This window comes from Bactrocera dorsalis, chromosome 1 (assembly GCF_023373825.1).
Source record: "Bactrocera dorsalis isolate Fly_Bdor chromosome 1, ASM2337382v1, whole genome shotgun sequence".
Lineage (NCBI taxonomy): Eukaryota > Metazoa > Arthropoda > Insecta > Diptera > Tephritidae > Bactrocera > Bactrocera dorsalis.
The window spans coordinates 69,788,707-69,804,397 of record NC_064303.1 but is presented as its reverse complement, the minus strand read 5'-3'; the positions used below and the strand labels follow the sequence as shown (position 1 = coordinate 69,804,397).

Sequence of the window (15,691 nt, the reverse complement as noted above, 5' to 3'; positions counted from 1 at the left end):
TAAGAATAACGAATGAATTACAAACTGCCACATAATCAGTGTTACCATACTAAAATATTTTACAAACTAAAACAAAAAAAAAATAAAAAGAAATATTTTACCATAAATACAGGAAACATAATCGTTGATAAACAATAAAAAATATATAAAAAATTTAAGCGACCTGAAGGCCGCCAATGTAATAATTAGTTCTACGGGAGAAAAAAAAAATGTATACACCCCGGTGTTGGATCGACAAGGGTAATTTTTTTAAAGCACTGCCGAAGGCCGCCTTCGAAAATAGAATTTCAACGCGAAAATAATTTGATACACCCCGGTGTTGGACCGACCAGGGTTATTTTTTTTGAAGCGCGGCCAAACGCCGCCGACGTAAAAAGGAGTTCTATGTGAAAAAATGCATGTATTCACCGAAATTGATTCGTTCAATTAATTCGGTTGGTTATACCCAACAAAGACGACTTCATCGCACGAAGCTATCAACCGTTTGAGAATACAAGCAGTAGTTGGAAATCCAATCCACATAGTCATAGACCGTGGATCAGCTTCACGTCTGACAATTTTCGGCGTTATTGTGAAGACGAGAACATTGAACATGTTAAAATAACGACTGGCTTGCCTGGTGCCAATGGTCAAATAGAGCGACTGAACACGATTATTATTAATGTTTTAACGAAACTGAGCAAGAATGATCCGACGAAGTGGTACAAATTCACAGACAGAGTCCAACAAGTAATAAAGATGCAAACTGAAAGCAAAAAGACACACAATCTTAGACCCAAAGAAGCTAACCAATATTCAGTAAATGATCTAGTCTCCATGAAGAGAACGCAGTTTCGTCGAGGTCTCAAATTAAAACCAAAATATTTGGGCCCATATCAAATTATTAAAATCAAAGCTAATAATACCTATGATGTTAAAAAATTTGGCGTTGCTGAAGCTGCAAATCAAACGACGACTTATACAGAATTTATAAAACCTTGGTCAAATTTTCATAATGAAGACGACGGCGTATTCGAGGTCGGAAACAATGCAAGAGCCGAGTTGTGGGGTTTGAGCAACACGGAAACCCTTTTTCGCAAGACGTTTCGAACAATAGACTCCGAACCAAAAAATGCCAGTGATAGATGACGACTTGACGAGAGAACCCGTAGTCGTACGTATGTGACAACTTGAATTATCTTCTTCTTCTTTTTAATTGGCGTAGACATCGCTGACGCGATTATAGCCGAGTTAACAACCGCGCGCCAGTCGTTTCTTCTTTTCGCTACGTGGCGCCAATTGGATATTCCAAGCGGAGCCAGGTCCTTCTCCACTTGGTCCTTCCAATGGATTGGAGGTCTTCCTCTTCCTCTGTTTCCCCCGGCGGTTACCGTGTCGAATACTTTCAGAGCTGGAGTGTTTTCGTCCATCTGGACAACATGACCTAGCCAGCGTAGCCGCTGTCTTTTAATTCGCTGAACTATGTCAATGTCGTCGTATATCTCGTACAGCTCATCGTTCCATCGAATGCGATATTCGCCGTGGCCAATGCGCAAAGGACCATACATCTTTCGCAGAACCTTTCTCTCGAAAACTCGCAACGTCGACTCATCGGTTGTTGTCATCGTCCAAGCCTCTGTACTATATAGCAGGACGGGAATTATGAGCGACTTATAGAGTTTGGCTTTTGTTCGTCGAGAGAGGACTTTACTTTTCAATTGCCCACTCAGTCCGAAGTAGCACCTGTTTACAAGAGTAATCCTGCATTGGATTTCCAAGCTGACATTGTTGGTGGTGTTAATGCTGGTTCCTAAATTGACGAAATTATCTACAGCTTCAAAGTTATGACTGTCAACAGTGACGTGAGAGCCAAGTCGCTAGTGCGACAACTGTTTGTTTGATGACAGGAGATATTTCGACTTGCCCTCGTTCACTTGCAGACCCATTTGTTTTGCTTCCTTGTTCAGTCTGGAGAAAGCAGAACTAACGGCGCGGGTGTTGAGGCCGATGATATCAATATCATCGGCATACGCCAGCAGTTGTACACTCTTATAGAAGATGGTACCTTCTCTATTTAGTTCTACTGCTCGAACTATTTTCTCCAGAAATAGGTTGAAAAAGTCGCACGATAGGGAATCACCTTGTCTGAAACTTCTTTTGGTATCGAACGGTTCGGAGAGGTCATTCCCGATTCTGACGGAGCTTTTGGTATTGCTCAACGTCAGCTTACACAGCCGTATTAGTTTTGCGGGGATACCAAATTCAGACATCGCGGCATAAAGGCAGCTCCATTTCTCGTAACACGGTGTTTGCAAATGCTCTGATGCCAAAACAATGAAATATCCACTCGGTTCATTGGCCATCAAAAGATACTTTTATGTTGATGATTTATTAACAGGGTCCGAAAATTTTGAGTCTCTAGATCTTTTGAGAAATGAGGTAATTAAAATACTAAACTCGGCCGGATTCACCTTAACGAAATGGTTTTCGAACCACCCTAATTTTTTCGACAGTGATTGCACTGAAAAGTCATTAAGTTTCAATGACAAAAATTACTCTAAAACTTTAGGTATCCATTGTTTGCCGAAAAAGGATTTGTTTCGATTTGTTTTAGATGACAATTTTAATGAACTGCGAGCCACTAAACGAAACATATTTTCAGTTTCTGCTCGCCTTTTTGATCCTCTTGGATAACTAGTCCCACTAGTTACCAAAGCAAAAATATTATTGCAAGAGCTTTGGATCCAAAAACTAGATTGGGATGAGTCGATTCCATTGCGCCTTGCAACTTTAAAGCCAACCTAATGCAGCTCTCATCTATTAGCATTCCTCGTTACGTAAGCGTTAAGTCGAGTGCCATCTGCCAAATACATGGCTTCACAGATGATGCCTCAATAAGAGCGTACGGACGTTGCATATATATACGAAGTCAGTCTGCTCGTGGTATTAAATGTATGCTGCTTACCGCAAAGTCTAGAGTGACTCCGCTGAAGACCAAATCTCTTCCGCGTCTTGAGCTCTCGGCAGCACACCTTCTTTCAAAATTATGGTCAAGAGTAGCGCCTATGCTGAATCGACATTTCGAAAAAATTACATTTTGGACGGACTCTGAAATAGTTTTACATTGGATTAAAACACATCCATCCTCACTACAAACCTTCGTCTCAAACAGAGTGTCCGAATTCCAAGAGTTGACTGAGAATGTGCATTGGCGGCATGTGCCCACGAAACAAAATCCTGTGGATCAAGTGTCTCGGGGTTGTAACGTGGACGAATTGAATAATTCATTATTGTTCGGCGGTCCACAGTTCCTCCTAGAAGACCCTGCATTATGGCCAATTAATAACCACTTCCAGCTCTCACCAGAAGACGAAGCATTAGAGAAGAAGAAAAATATATTTACATTAATTTCGACTACTGAAAAAAATTCGATATTGGAGCTTATTGAAAAATTCCCTTCTCATAAAAAATTGCTTCGTGTGGTCGCATACATATTACGATTGATCAAACGACCACCAAATTCCTCCATGGGACAGGATCTGACTTCAGAAGAGTTAAACTTGAGTTTTCTAAAAATTGCACAGATGGTTCGACATTCAGAATTTTCGGATGTTATTCAAAAATTGCATAAAGGTACCACCCTACCCGCAAATTGCAAAAACTCAACCCGTTTTTGCATGAGTACTCGGATATGTCGCTGTCATTCAAATTAATCCGAGTAGGAGGTCGCCTAATAAATGCACCTCTTCCATACGATGCCAAATTTCCGCTTTTATTAAATAAAATTTCGCACTTCGTTATAACGTATTTACGGTTCCTGCATAATCACCACGCTGGGACTAAAGGGTTGGTTGCGCCTCTTCGAGAACGTATGTGGCTAATTAATGCCCGAAAAGATTGCAGTAGAACCGTAAGAAACTGTATACATTGTTTTCATTACAAGCCGAGTTGTAAAACCATATGATGGGAAACTTGCCAATCAAAAGACTTCGAGCACTACGGCCCTTTCTTATATGTGGCGTAGATTTTTGTGGTCCGATATACACAATTTTAAAAATACGCTGTCGACCACCCGTTAAAACATATATTGCAGTTTTCGTTTGCTTTACTTCCAAAGCAGTACATTTAGAATTAGTTTCAGACCTGTCAACTAATTCCTTTATTCTCGCCTTAAAAAGGTTCATTGGTCGCCGAGGGATGTCTCAGACGTCGGCGCCGATTGCAAGCTGCGCTAACTGAAGGAGGCGTTTCTGACCCAGGCAACGGAACTGAAGGGATTCGGCGCAGACGAAGGGTTCAGCTTCATCTTTATACCACCGCAGGCGCCGCACTTCGGCGGTTTCTGGGAGGCCGCGGTGAAGTCCGCCAAACATCTTATCGTCCGCGTAATCGGCAATGTACTCCTCACAGCAGAGGAGCTATCAACACTTTTGGCCGAAGTGGAAGCAATCCTCAATTCTCGACCCCTAACACCTCTGGACCAGGACCCCAACGACGGCGAAGCGTTAACTCCAGCGCATTTCTTAATAGGGTGCTCCCTGCGAGCACTTCCACCAGCACAGATAGCAATGGACCCAATTCATTGCTGCGAGAGAAGGCAACTTGTTTGCTGTCTCAAGCAACAGTTTTGGTGACAAGGGTCCGAAAGATACCTGACGGGTCTTCAGAAGCACACCAAATGGTTACACCCGAAACGGAATCTGCAGCTCGGCGACCTCGTCCTCGTACACGAAGACACATATCACTGCAGCAGTAGGTAACAGGACGAATCGTCACAACCGTCGAAGGGCAAGACGGCAAGGTGCGAGTCGGACACGTAACAACGAAGGCGGGCACAATTAAGCGCCCCATACACAAATACATACATACACTTCCAATGGACGTTGAAGGAACCTGATCCTGTCACGGTGGCCGGTGTCGCGCCAAGCGACATCTTTTGGAAATCTAAAACTAAATTTAAAAAAAATTAAATGTAAAATTATTATAAGAAATTATGAAATTGAATTTATAAATATTGAATTCTACAAAATAACATACTTACCCTAATAATACATTCACAGTCTGTCAAGTAAGAGCGTGGTCGTGTTAATTTATAAAAAAAATTTATTTTATGAAACTTTCATATTTATATTATATGTACATTGTACACATTACAAGCAATGATGCAATTTGGTCAATAATATGTCCAGTCACCACCGGCGTTGGTAATTGCCTGGCATCTCCGAGGCATGTTTCTACTAATTGGCGGCGTATTCTAGTGGCAAGGATCTCCAGGTCAGACGAATTTCGTAAGGCAACGGCTTCAAAGTGTATGTGCGCCTTCCACGAACCTTCTGTTTAATATATGCCTACACATTTTTAATAGGGTTTGCATCGGGCGACTGCGACGGCCATACCAATGTAACGATGCCAGATTGAGTTTGTCACTGAGTACAGAGCTTGCTGCGGTGTTTAGGATTGTTGTCCTCCTGCAGAATCCAATCTTCATTTTTTTCTGATGAACCATCGTTTGGCAGATAGCAGTAAAGCCTTTTTTATCATTTAGGTTGTCAGTAAAGAGGTACAAAGTGCCTAATCCCTGCTTTGAGAAGCAGCCCCAAAGATGCACCTTTATTACATGTCGAAGTTGATCAGGCTCACGTGGGGACAGAACGTGCCCATATAGAACATTCACCAGTAAAAATGACATTTTGAAAATCTCCATCAATATTCTTATGCACCCGAGCGAGTCGCTTTGTCACAAGTTTTTCAGTCAACAGAGGCTTCTTCATTTGTTGCGCCATTTCAGATCATGAGTATGAAGAAGGGTTCGGATAGTTTCGTAGGATTTATCTAAACTTTTTGCCACTAATTTTGCTTGTCCTTGCCGCAGTGTTAAAGCAGGATTCCGCGAAAACAGATTCACTATTCTTTTTTTCATCTTTTTTGTCACTTTTCCTATCGAACCACGTTCTGGTAAATCATTGACATTTTTAGTCACTTTATATCGCTGTAGCCACTTCTGTACAAATGCCTTCGACTTTCTCATATATTTAGCAGCCGCTGACTGCGACATATTGGGACCTTTCGGGTGGATGCAAAGGAACACAGCCTCGTAGCGCGACGCGTACTTAGCACTCATGGCGTTTAACGTGAGTCTCTTTCAAAAGGTCAACGACAACTGAACCTTTGTTGACAATGCATCAAGGCAAAGCTTCCCTCTATTGGTTAAGTCGACCACGCTCTTACTTGACAGACTGTATATTATCTTCATTTATTACTAAGCTTAATTCATCTATTACAATATTTAAGGAAAGATAACTACTTACCCCTTGTAATACATATTTACATTACTACTAGCTTAAGCCATTAGTTTTAAGATTTAGGCTAAGCAATTTCAAGAACGGAATAAAAGAATCAATTGTATTAAAAACGTGAAACCGGTCGTGTCTTTTTTATTTATCGGAATATTTTTCTCTCGTGACAGGCAATTAGGCTGTAAATTATTCGCGCATTCCCAGTACATATTTTTTCGCATCTCAAAAACGCTTGAGAATTTTCAACCTGTTTTGAGCGTGTAGCTCCTGTAGGTGTATTTCGATTTGTGTCATTATTAACCATTTTCGGAAGATAATATATATTATTTATTTATATTTAAGTTTGAAAACAAATTTGAATTATTACTATTAAAAATCGCGTTTTTTATTTATTAAAATATTTGATGTCCGAATATTTTGTATTTAGGTACACCCTAATACTCGGACTTGTATATATATGTATGTATGTACGTATGTCTATATTGTATTTTATGCAATTTAGAGCTCGTCGAAGAGATCAATGCGCTATTTCCATAAGTATGCACGAATTGTTTTGTGTTTATGATTATGCGTTGTTCGTAAGCAATTGAGAGCTTGTTAGAGAGATCAATTCGCTTTATGTACGCAATCGGAACGGAATTGCTGGAAACATGCCAATGTGGACTTTGAAGAGTTATATGTTTTAATATATGTATTTATGTTTGTATATACAGAAATTATGTAGATTTTGTTTAACTGATTTTTTGTATTGGTTTTAATAAATGTATTTTGTAATATTCCGTGCTACTTTATCTATCGTTTAGTTATTTAAAAAAAAGAAAATCGCCTTTTTATTTTGAAAATTAATTACAATTTAATAAATTGATATTTAGTACCCAGTGTAGGGTATGCTAGCACTGGCTGATTCTATCCCGTACATGTACATATGATTGAGATTTTTTAATACATACCATCTATAAAAATTCTATAAAGCCTTACTTAAAAAGCCGAATATCTCGAGAAGTGTAATGATAGCGATCTTTACCTCGAACCTTTTTTATAGCAAATAAAATTTCCTACAAATTTGCCATGCACATTTTTTCTATAGCTCCTGTCATTTACGAGATATATACAAAAAATGCGAAATTCCTGGAAAAATCGGGTTTAGAGCCCCGTACTACCTCGCCGGTGTACGTTACGACTTTGTTGCACTGAGCACTTTTGTAGAGTGAACAAATTTTGAAAAATATTTGTCTAAAGTCAAAGCGATGCCTTAAAATACCTCTGATCTGTAAGAATTTAAAGATAAAAACTAACGATTGTAGTGTATTTTCTCTGGAAAATTTTTACAGGCCTTGGTCCAGTTCTTAATGTTAATATTAAGGGCTAAAATTTTCAGGGATTTCTTTTTAAGGTATTTCCAAGGAAATTTCGTGACGGGACTGAAAAAAATTAATAATTCAATAAAAAACACCCTAAAATATATATATATATATATATATAATACTAGCTTTTACCCGCGACTTCGTCCGCATACGTTTTTTCCTTTTCTACCGGCTGTAAGTCTCCCTGCAACAATGTCCCACTATCGTGTTCCGGTCCTCAACTGGACTTGAAACACGTGAGCAAGCCATATATAATTGTCCGCGAGAAAAACAACTCTTTTCTAAATTAATGCCGGCTACTTTTAATGTTTTCCCCTGAGCTTTATTTATCGTCATAGCGAATGCGATTTTCAGTGGAAACTGTAATCTCCTAAACTGGAATGGCAAATCTGTCGGAATTATGGGTATACGGGGGATTAAAACATTCTCTCCTTTTGGTATTCCAGTCATTATGATTGCTTTTACAATATTGCGACCGAGATGTGTTACTTGCAGCCGTGTGCCATTACACAGTCTTGGTGCAACTAAATTCCGCATCAAAATGACAGGAACGCCTACTTTCAGCCTCAGTTTGTATGAAGGTACTCCCGACAGTTCTAAAGAATTAAGAAATTTTACAGGGTATGATGTTACTTATTCAGTATCCATTACAGTGTCTACAGAGAAAAACTCAACAATATCACCTCCCACGCGTGACATAATATACTAGTTTATCTGTCACACCATTTCATTCGTCGGCGCTAAAATTGCTCTTTCACATAACCATTCTCTATTCCTCATATTACTTAGCAGTTCGCGATAGTCGAAGTTATTTAGATCATCTGGATTATGCACAACATTGCAGATCCTTTGCCATACGATCTTCTCCAATTTTAAGAAGAGCAGCAGCATATTGTCCAGATTGTACATCATTGTGCAGTTGCACTCTCATATTTGTAGACAGACTAAACGTTTATACGTGCACCCATAACGTTGACGCTTTTATACACGCATTTATTTCATCTGCAGGGGTGCCTTTAGTGATAACCGGCAAAGTCTGTCTAAAATCGCCCGCTAATAGTACCGCCATCCCCCCATGATATTTGGATTACTCTTGATGTCTTTCAAAGTCCGATCTAGAGCTTCAAGTGCTCTTTTATGGAACCTGGTACACTCATTCCAAACTAATAATTTACATTGCTGCAACATACGTCCACACTCGCTGTTTTTACTTATATTACAGACTGGCATTTCTTCATGGCAATTTTTGCAACGAATGTGTCGTTTGACCACCATTGAGCAGAGTGGCGGCTATTCTGGAAGAGGCAACTGCTACAGCAATTCCTTTATCTTTTCGGATTTGGGCTAAAAGCAAGTTTAAAATAAAGGTTTTTCCCGTGCCTCCAGGAGCATCCAAAAATAACAAACCACCTTCGCCATCTTCGAATTTTTTGACAACATTGTCAAATACTAACCTTTGTTCTGGGTTCAAACGTGAAACATACTCTGTTAGTTGTTGTTGTAAGGAAGCAGTATCGTAATCTAGTTCCCGTATTAAATCGCTACTGATTTCCTCGGTTCTCTGGGGTCTGTTCATTCCATATTGTGATAAGTCCTTTCCAGAAATTGTTTTAACCTGGTCTTCAATTTTTGTCAGACCGTCATTGTAAATTAAATTACTGTACGTGACTTTGGGATTTTGCTCTTGTAATCTGTGCATTATATCGTCCGTCATATCATTTTTGTATTTATCCCACAATTGTTAAGGATTTGAAAGACCACATGACGCTACTAATACAACAAATAGCTCTCTCATCTTGTCTGCTCATCTACATTGAGCAGCCTCTTCCAGTGTCACATCCCAATGGTTATCATGCCTGTCTAAATGTAGAATAATCTTGTGTTGTATTTTTTTAGATCATTGAAAGAGATAGCACATGGTGTAAAAGCATGCGTAGACAAAAACATTCCATGTTACTAATATGAACTGTATAAACTCGTCCTAAAGCATCTCCAGATTTGACGCCAGGCCAATTCTGAACAGAAGTACCTTGAATGCGTCGTTGCTGCTGACATACCCACCAGACTGATAAGTTTGTACCTCATCTACGGGATTCGCAAGATCAGTATTTCTACCCTTGTTTAAATATTTGCAGATATATTTGATGGCGCGTACTGAACTGCATGCCTCAACATTTATGTGGGCGTTAAACATTTTTGAAAAAATTGGTGAATAGGGGGCTACCCAACTATTATCAACCGTAACGTAGCTACCATTTCGGAGCTTCACCGTTGTTGATCGACCTCCGTCTTCACATCTGTGAGAGCAACAACATATTGTGAGAACTCAATATCTATACAGAATTTAGTCCACACAACCCATAAGGCACACCCTATTGTTCACAACACAACGGGAAAACCACGCCACTTCTACGAACATAAGAAGATTGAGAAACCAGACATGCAGATGAAATGACAACAAGAATGCATACGCAGCGGTAAAATCATGCCACGCAAACAATTCAACGGGATAACCACGGAGAAGGAGAAATCAGACAAGCAGACGAAACAACAAACAAGCATGCATACGCAGCGGTAAAACCACGCCACCGCCAGCAACATACGCAGTCACAGCAACACACGCCATCCCAACGCAACATGTTGCGAATGTGTTAGCACGCAGCACAGGCTTGGTGGGGAGTTAGATGTCCGATGATCAGTGAGTCAGCACGGGACTGTGACAGCATATGCACGTTTGTCATCAGACTACGCAATGAGTTTATCCTTTGGCTAGTCTTGGTACCCTGACTTGTGAACGCCGTCTGTTAAGGGTGAGCTTGGTAGTGAGTTTTTCTTCTGACCAACTCAACCTTTAACATCGCGGTCGCTAACGCAGTCTTCCGTGGTCCGGGATCTTTACGCGGCAAAAGTGGTTAAAAAGACCTCTCCAGCGTAGCAGAGAAGCGTAAACGTGTATACCAGGACAGCGTTATTGAAGCCTACACGAGCGGCGACAGAAGTAGCCGAACGTAGTCGTCGTAGCACGCGAGTGTCAACGTGTACATCAGGACAGCGTCATTGAAGCCTACACGAGCGCCTGCAAAAGTAGCCGAGCGCAGTCGTCGTAGCACGCGAACGTCAACGTATACGCCAGGACATCGTTATCGAAGTTTACAGGAGCGCTGGCAGAAATAGCCGGGCGCAGTCGTCGTAACAGAGGAGTGTCAACGTGTACGCCAGGACACCCTTATTGAAGCCTACACGAGCGCCGGCAGAAATAGTCGAGCGAGGTCGTCGTAGCACGGGAGCGTCAACGCACGCCGAAGGATATTGTCAGAGAAGCAAACGCGAGCGCCGGCAGAAGTAGTCGACAACAGCTGATTAGAGAGAGTCTGTAAACAATTTGTAATCACTATTTGAGACATTTTGAGGTTAAGTCTCAATTTGTGAACTAATAGTTAGCAGGTCACTAAACTAAAAACAATTATTTTTTGTCGTTTTGAATATACTGAATAGAGATCATTATAGATATTAATCGATTGTCGTTTTTAATATTTGGTTAGTGCCGAATTCACAAATATTAGTTAACCATTGGTAAACTAAAATGTTAGCTACTGGTTAACTAGTACTTAGTATTCACAGTCTATAGTTTAATTGATACTTCTCTTAACGGAAATATGTGGCAGCACCGTCATATTTCTGGATTTCAATGTTGGTACCATTGCCAAAACGTATGCTTTCTGGTTATATTTATATTTGAATTTATGAAAATGGAGAGATATGGGAAAATTAGAGGACAAATTTTGGCAGAAAAGTGAAACCTGCCGCACATTGAAAGTGTTTACTCTAAAATCTTTGAGCTCATTGCTATTTCTCGGATAATGAAACTCATAGTATTTGATAAGTTACAGGTCATAGTCGCCTACGTGTCGTAAGCGACTGTCTACCAGGCACCATGACAAGTCTGCAGCTGCTATCTTTCTTAACGCATTTTTCTCAAATCATCATTTTCTGAAACTGTCATGGTCCTAAAAAAAGCATTCAACCGATTGCTTTAAAATTTACATATGTTGTTCTACTCATTTATAGTTATCGTCCCTACCAGAATTGTTTATTTTTGAAAATATTTTCATATTTTTTTTAAACAATTTTTTACGAAAAAACAAGATTTTCGTGACTTTTTTTTGAAGCTCGACATTTTTTTTTTACTGAAATTGATTATATTTGGTAGGGACGATAGCCGCAGAACTACTAAATAATAATCCATTCGATTTTTTTTTTATTTCAGACAACATGAACAGCCGCTACTTTTTTTGTTGGGGACTACTTTGATAAAAAAAAAATATATATTAAAAATGTAAGAAAACGAAAAAAAGATTTTTTTTGTACATTTCAAAATACAAAACAAATACAATAAAAAATTAAAATGATTGAATTTTGTAGTCGCATAAAAAAAAAATCCTAAAAAGTGGTAAAATGTATGCGCCCACATGAGAGTACTATATTTCTAGGGTTTTGCAATACAGAAATTAATAGAAAATTGAAATATTTAATGACAATCAAAATACTTAGTTCTGTTTTAAAAAAATTAAAAAAAGTTCGGTCATGTTCAGTGAGGGAAATAAAGAGAAAGAAGAAGGATGGTTTTTTATTTGTACGTTTCCTAGAAATGAAGAGGATTGATACACCGATTTTTTTGTATACACGTTATTGGAATAAAATGCATCTCGTTTGTCGTACAAGCATTTCTTTTTCTGCAAAATTTTCAATTAAACTTTGTATAAAACGTTAATCGTCCTCCATCTTCAAATTCAAAATGATGTATCTGTTGACAAGAAGCAAAAACAGCTGATTCCGTACTGAAAATGCGACCAGTTTAGCATTTTCCTTAAACAAATGAAGTTCGAAAAAACTTAACGAAACTTAATGTAAAGTACATTATAGTTACATGATACAATAGGGGTATTCTCTTGCTCTTGCAAGATTGCAGATTGCAAAAATACTATACCGAAATATACAAGAGCACGAGAGCACCCATTGCAGAATCTACCCTGCAAGACGGAGGTAACAGGTTGCACAAACAAATTGAAACATTTTCATCTGTTTACTAACACTGTTACATTTTCCGCAATTTTCAATTGCATGGGAGAAGTAAGATAGAGAACAACTATCGACGTTCTAAACATATTGTAATGTTAACTTGTTGGAATAGGAAAGACGAATACCCAATTTTTCAAGAAGAAGAAAACGAAAAGCGTAGTTTATTTTGGATTTTAAAGATGTAAGTTCGTTGCTTGAGAATTTGATATTTTATAATTAATTTCTATTATATACATATATATATTATTAATTTCTTTTATATAGAGAAAACGAAAAAGCTTGGAGAAAAAGATAAGCATTGAATTGAATCATCACAAATTGTGGTACCGTCACCATCGCCGGAACGCACGTGCGCTTCGTGGAAGACAATCTTTCACAAAAGGAAAGCACGGATGCTATGGTAAAAATTCCGTTTTTAAATATTATGCCATTGTATTTTAATTTACTTTAATTTGTTTTTTTTTTACAGATGCGGCTAATATTGAAATCAAAGGACGCAAAAGGCAGTGTGGACAGTATGTTTTCTGACGATCTAATATACCACTACAATTTAGAGGGGCGCAAGGAGAAGGAATCCTTACTAAAGCTAAAGCGCGTAGGGTTAGTTTTTGGTAGGTCTTTTTACTGATATATATTTGAATTCCTTAACTTATAACTTTTCATTTTAGAAATATTTCCTGACAAGGACAAAAACACTATCTGTGGGGAGCTCTGGAGATTTGTGACCTTAAGCCACAATCGTTTTTAACAAAAAAACATAAACTTAAGGCTAAATTAATATAAATTTTCTTATTATTAATTACATATACATATATATTAGCTTTAAGTGGTAAATATTAGTTTTAAGTTGAACATTAGTTCTAAGTTGTACTGAAATAACCTTAATCTTATGTTTAAGTAAATGTTTATTATTAAATAAAACGAAATAACAAAAAAACTGAATTTTATTTAAAAGAATTAAATTTACTAGAAGTAACAAATGGGTAACAGATAGAGTTGTTACTGCTTGTTCTTGCTAACATGATTATATGTTAAAGGTAACAAACTGATAACCAAAATAATAACACTAACAGATATTCGGGTAACAAATATTTTTTGTTATCCATAACACATAGGTAAGCTATGCGCTAACAAAATAATTTGTTACCCGTAACTTACTGTGAAGAGATTTGCTAACAAATGTATGTATTCTGTTAGAACAAGGCAGCGTGCGATATTTGCCATTGGTTAGAGCGAGATAACCATTGAACATCAAATAGCTATGTGTTACTTTTTTCCCACTCTCTGAACAAAAGTAACAAATATTTTAACGAATGTAAAAGTGAATAATAACAATTCGCTTACACGTTTGCTAACAGCCACCCGTCTTGCAGGGTAGTCAAGAATGATAGAAACAAGATTGCACAATGACGAGTTCAAATTTTGTTCGTTGACCAACTTACAATCAGCTGATTTTCAGTTGGTTGTTTTTCTTTGCAATAAGAAGCAATTTTGTATTGCAGGTATACAAAATCATGAATATCATCAAATTGAACATCAATATAAGTGAATATTAATAAAAGATATCAATATAAGTGAATATTTTATAGTGAACATTTACCTACATATTCATTTAATTGAATTTTCATTGTATTATTTAAAAGGAGACAATCTTTGCTTTGTTTGTTTCAACCATATACATTTATGTAAATAAAAAGACTGAATATTTTGTAACCAAGTATCAATTTATTGTTTTATTTAATTTTCTTTTTTTACTAAACATATGTTCAATTATGTTTTTATTTAAGGAACGAATCCTAAAATACATTTTAGCTCTGAAAAATAATTCTTTTATTTTCGAGCTACAATTTACAAAATCACTTAAATCTATGTGATTTTGGACGTAATTTGTACATATATGCAAATCATTACCATTGACGTCGTCAAATATTGCTTGCAAGGCTCTCATATGCTCCATCAATATATCTGTTGGTTTTGAGAGTCCTCCTTCAGAAAGGTGATCCACCCAAGTATGGGACGAACAATTTTCGGAATTGGCACAAATTTCGGGGTTGTCTTTACCGAGTTTGTGGCAGATGTACCCTGCCAAATTCTCAAGTCCCTCGTTGTTGAGAATCGCCAAGTCATCATTTTTTTCGATTGGGTCAGTGGAATTCAGATCAACTGACACACGTTGATAAATATATTAATTGCAAAAATATAATAAACATACATACATGCGTATCAATAAATGGAATAAATTGTTAGTTATTATTATTAGTATAATTAGGATAAAAAACAGTGGTTAGTATGCAAAAACTTAGTTTGTATATAAGTACATATTTGCATTTGTTAACATCAATACATTTTTATATAATAATGTTTTCTGTAGCTTTAGGTTTATAATACTATGTACGTTTAATATCTTGATCATTACCGGTTAGAGATAAGTAATTTCCTTCCAAATCTGGTGTGTTGTCGACTTCAACATTGCCTTCTTCTGTGATCGCTCCTTCGTTGTGACCAAGTATATAGGAAAGCAGCCTATATTTGAACTCCTGCCTGTCAGGGTGATCGTGAAGACCGCCTTTTGACCTGATTACGCCAAAAAAAATTTTCCATAATGTCCTGGTTCAAAAGATAGGTCAAAACGTAATCAATTTTGTGCTGCTGCCTTAAGTCATCCAGCAGCAATTTCAAAGCATTATTGCTTTGGAGTATACCTGTAAATCATAAGTAAAATCAAAAACTGTAGAAAATCAACTTATCTAAATATATATGTAGCTTGAGTATTACCTTTTTGGAATGGAAGCAAACCATTTTCACCAATGACCCTCATTGATGAAACCAGCTCCGTCATCTGTTCCAGTACATTATTTTGTTTGTTCAAAGCCAAACCGTAGGCGTGCAAGCGTTCCCTCACTCCATCTTTGGGCACCCTGACATTCATTACGTCAAACCAGTCATTTGTCTATAAAATGAATATTTATAACA

General features: G+C 37.7%; 1 protein-coding gene and 1 long non-coding RNA gene across 2 annotated transcripts; one reads left to right on the top strand and one right to left on the bottom strand.

Annotated features, from left to right (window-relative positions):
• Positions 1 to 8,873: 8,873 nt before the first annotated feature.
• Positions 8,874 to 9,353, bottom strand: LOC125777862 (uncharacterized). Its single transcript, XM_049453906.1, has one exon. It carries the CDS (start codon positions 9,351 to 9,353, stop codon positions 8,874 to 8,876), a length of 480 nt encoding a protein of 159 aa, XP_049309863.1.
• Positions 9,354 to 12,789: 3,436 nt separating this feature from the next.
• Positions 12,790 to 13,646, top strand: LOC125775648 (uncharacterized). Its single transcript, XR_007421232.1, has 4 exons — positions 12,790 to 12,899; positions 12,983 to 13,118; positions 13,188 to 13,329; positions 13,387 to 13,646. It is a non-coding gene; the product is annotated as an uncharacterized LOC125775648 (long non-coding RNA).
• Positions 13,647 to 15,691: the final 2,045 nt, after the last annotated feature.